Source organism: Durio zibethinus, chromosome 6 (assembly GCF_047325235.1).
Source record: "Durio zibethinus cultivar Kanyao isolate XHJ-2024 chromosome 6, ASM4732523v1, whole genome shotgun sequence".
Lineage (NCBI taxonomy): Eukaryota > Viridiplantae > Streptophyta > Magnoliopsida > Malvales > Malvaceae > Durio > Durio zibethinus.
In genome coordinates this window covers 9704882-9709065 of record NC_143167.1, presented here as the reverse complement: position 1 = coordinate 9709065, position 4184 = coordinate 9704882, and the positions used below count along the sequence as shown (strand labels likewise).

The window sequence follows — 4184 nt, the reverse complement described above, 5'->3', positions numbered from 1 at the left end:
TGGGGACAAAAGTGTTGGCTACCCATATGAACAATAAATGCATGCGTTTAGCATCATTAACTGGCCTCCCTTTTCTTCTTCGACTTCCTCTTTCAAACTACCGGTCATACCACACAAAAAAGAAGAAAAAAACTGGAGAAGATATATATAGTTTTAAAAAAAAGCTCCTCTTATTCTTAAACCCCCCCCCCCCCCCCAAAAAAAAAAAATCCCATATATATAGCACACGATCGACTGTGCTGATGCACGTTTTTGTTTATATAAATGTGTATATAGTGTGCATGTTTCGTGTATTTGCACAGCATAAAAACAAGTAGATCAATGAAAATGTTGAGAAATACGATTGGACTGATATTAATTTGAACATGACCTAGCTAGACTCAGTTTCCATGTATATTAATTCTATGCTGCTAAGCTGAAACATTGGGCCATCCTTGCAGTTTATTAATAACTAACAAGTAAATTTAGATGATAATTCCACATAGCCTCTAATAGAGAAGCGAAGAAATAAGATAAATGGAATTGCATGCAGGAACTTGGTCTAGCCAGTGCAAGCAATATCTGAAGTAAGAGGGGAAAAAGGAGCCCCAAAAAGTAAACAATAGGGATAAAAAGAAGATAACGGGCCCCACTTTTAATGCTTAATTAAGCATGATTTGTTTCTTTTTCTTGTGGAGCCTTGTTTACAAATAACCAATGCACAAAAACATGAATTTCATTATGATCATGTGAAGTTGTATTGCAGCATTTCCTATGTCACTGAGAGGATTCATTGTCTTGCTCAATTTCAGAAGCTGGTTCATCTTCATCAAAAGAGTCAATGCCATAAGCTGCATGCCCATTCCCAAATGCCTTAATATGATCTTTGAGAGACCTTTTGTGCTTGAAATCAGACCCACAAGTGCAATACCAAAGCTTCCCACAGTTCTTCTCATGGGTTCTCCAATCACCTCTGACAGCAAAGGCCTTCCCACATTTTCTACACGTCAAAGGCTTGATTCCATGCTTTCTTTTGTAATGGGTTTGAAGAGTTCTAAAATCTTTGAGAGGTTTTGACCTTGGATGATCAATGTTGTTCCTGCATCCTGGTGCACAGCAGTAGCAAGGGAGCCTCAGCATGGCCGTTGGTTGCGTTCCTCTTAGAGAGTCTGGCCCCTTTCTGTACTGAGATCCATGCCCCCACATATGCATCTACATCATTAAGAAAAAAAAAACAGCAAATTAAAAGTTAAATTTATCAATTTCCAGATTATAGCAGTTCCCCTTTTAAAAAGGGGAAAAGGAAAAGGAAGAAACAGCATCCACTAATTTGGATTAGGACTTGTGCCAAAGATTTAGATGTCTTATAAGGCACTCAGGGAAAAGCAAGAACACTGCTTAAGGCTTTTCCTAAATATCACTACTAAGAAATATACTATCTTCCTGGATTATGGGTTACAATGGGAAGAATTTTGATTAGCTCAGGGTGCTTCCTTGCATGAAATAAGTAACTTCGGTAGTAAGTCTGAATCACACTTACTGAAAATTTTCCAAATGAAGGACCATTTTGCAACTGGATGAACCTGGAGGAGGGCAGGACTGGAATGATGACGGTGTGCCTCAGATAGGGTTAGAGACAGAGACATGGGTCTGGTTCCTATTACATTTTGGAATGTATTTTGTCTGCATATTGTATGCATTAAAGAAGAGAAGAGAAAATAGCGGCTGAATTAATGAGGATGTAATTCATTCAAAAGGGTCTCTGCAGGAAAAATCTTGATTTACTTCATAGACGAAGCAAATCTTTTCTCTGCGTGGGGATTCATGAAGATGAGATGGTCCTTAAGCTTGGGATTTGATGATTAGCGAAGAAAAAGGTTCTGGCTCTTCGGATTGAGTGTTCAGAATCAGAAAAATAATGGGTTGTAGATCTTTGATGAAGATCGTCTGATAAGCCCGGGAAGAAACTGGGAGACTTACAGTTCTACACATCTGCCTATGTGCACAAGTGGAACACAAACTTCAAGGTACCAAAAGCATGATGCTTGTGTTGTTCAATCACATAAAGAGAGGTAGAGATCTTATTCTCAGTTGGACCATGTCTAGATTTATTCTTAATTTTCAAATCCCAACGCCAAACAAATTATGCAAAATAAGGGATGGACATGGACTAGACTAAAGGAAGATTTAAGAATAGAAAAGAAAAAACAAAAAAAAATCAATGTGTCAAAGCAGAAAAAAAAAAGAAAAAAAGAGAGAGAACAGAATACATTAAAGGGGAACAAAAGAAAAAGGAAAACCCTAAGGACCCATATTCTATCTTCTCATCAGAACCAGGCGTAGAATAAAAGTGAAGGGTTGAAATCAAGCTAGAAAGAAGTGTACAAACGAAAGAAAGAAATAGTTTTCTCTTTTTGCTGGAAAAAAAATCGAAAGGGAGAAAACAGAAAGAGTTAGGTCATAGGAGAGAGGGAAGGAGAAAAGGAAGCTTTTTCTTTAGATTTAAGGGTCATTTTATGGAACCTACCTGCATGTTGTTGTATCTATTGAAGGTCTTGAAGCAAAGGGGACATGAAAACTGTGTAGGTCCAATCAGAATCTGAGCAGGAGTTGGGATCCAATATTGACCCTTGTTGAGTGTATTTGATTGGTAATATGAAGCTACAGTGACATCTTCTTTATCTGCCACAGCAGTAGCTGAAAACTGCTGATCATCAGCAGCTGAAAACCTTGAGATTAAATCAGAAGAAGAACTAGGGCTGGGGAGTCCCAAATGAAGAGCTAAGGTGACAGTTCCATCATCACCCAAACTAGAGTAGCAACTTTCTTCTTTGTCCTTATTTTTCTCCATCTCCTTGCTGGCACTATAGGAATCCTCTGGTTCTTCATGCTTTGTTGGGCTTAAACTGAGAAGGGGAAGAGCTTCTTTGAGAGGAGGAGAGGGAGGTGAAGCCTGAAAATATTGAGTAAGAGAATTTCCATGGTTAGTATTTGAGTAAATATTGTAGGCATGGTTAGGAGCATGTGAAGATGGATTTGAAGTATGTGCAGAGGGGAAGAAATGGTTGAAAGGGTTGAGATTGAAACATTCATTGAAGTAACTGGAGGAGGGATCAGAATCAGACATGGTTGATAGAGGTTGAAGAAGATATTTGGTTTAGATGAGTAGGTAACAGGTTGAGAGAGAGAGAGAGAGAGCAAAATCAAAATAAAGGTAAGCCCAAAAGTTTTTTTTACTTTTTTTTTTGGATTTGGGGAAATCAAAATACTGCAGACCTAATTTTTAAGTAAAATTTGGGAAAATTTTTATTAAAAATTATTAAATTAAAATTAAAAATTAAAAATAAAATTGATAAATTAAAAAGTTTTGTTATGTAGATTAAATATATAAATTTTTTTAAAAATTTAATAAAATTTTTATTATTAAATAAATATTAGTCAAATTTAAATTATGAATAATATTTTTTGTTTTTTAACATATTATTAATTTTTATATTAAAATTTATTAATCTGTTGATGTAAATTTTTTATTAAATCATTTAAAAAATTTTACATATTTCACCTTAAAAAGTATAATATAAGTTTTGTCTGGGGGAGAATGAAGATCACCAAATTATTAAAAAAAAAAAAAAGTGAGGGACCGAAGAGTTAAATTTATATTTGATGGAGTATGATAATGCTATACAACTAGTAAATTGCATTTCATTAAAAAATAATTTTAAATATATATTTAAAATTGAATGTACTTTTTTTTAATTTAAATTGTAAAATTAATTTTTATAAAATATAATTGTGTAATTCATTCATAATCTATAATATATTAACATTATGTATTAATTATAAACTCATAAAGTGAATGACACGAAGGTTGATGCAGTAAAATTAAAAAAAAAAAAAAAAAATTTTGAGTAAAAAGAAGAGGCATGATATATAGTACTTCCTTGTCCTATAAAATCATGTTTGGATTTTTTTTAACATTTTTTAATTTTGATCATTAGTATTTTAATTATTTTATTAAACTAAATTTTTATAGAAATATATCTAAAAACCTTCTTATTCAAGGATTTAGAAAAGTATTTTTTATATTTTAATTATTAATGTATTTCAAATAAAATAAGATTAATGTTGAAAAAAACTTGATCATCAAAAATCAAAAGTAGGATAATATTCATGAAATAAAGGGGGAAAGCACGGAATGAAATTAA

General features: G+C 33.2%; 1 protein-coding gene across 1 annotated transcript; it reads right to left on the bottom strand.

Moving 5' to 3' along the window:
* Positions 1 to 299: 299 nt before the first annotated feature.
* On the bottom strand, positions 300 to 3153 carry LOC111285807 (zinc finger protein WIP2-like). The gene is made up of 2 exons (XM_022875407.2): positions 2507 to 3153; positions 300 to 1191 (listed from the first exon to the last, which is right to left on the bottom strand). Exons 1-2 carry the CDS (start codon positions 3104 to 3106, stop codon positions 757 to 759), a joined length of 1035 nt encoding a protein of 344 aa, XP_022731142.2. The 5' UTR covers positions 3107 to 3153; the 3' UTR covers positions 300 to 756.
* Positions 3154 to 4184: the final 1031 nt, after the last annotated feature.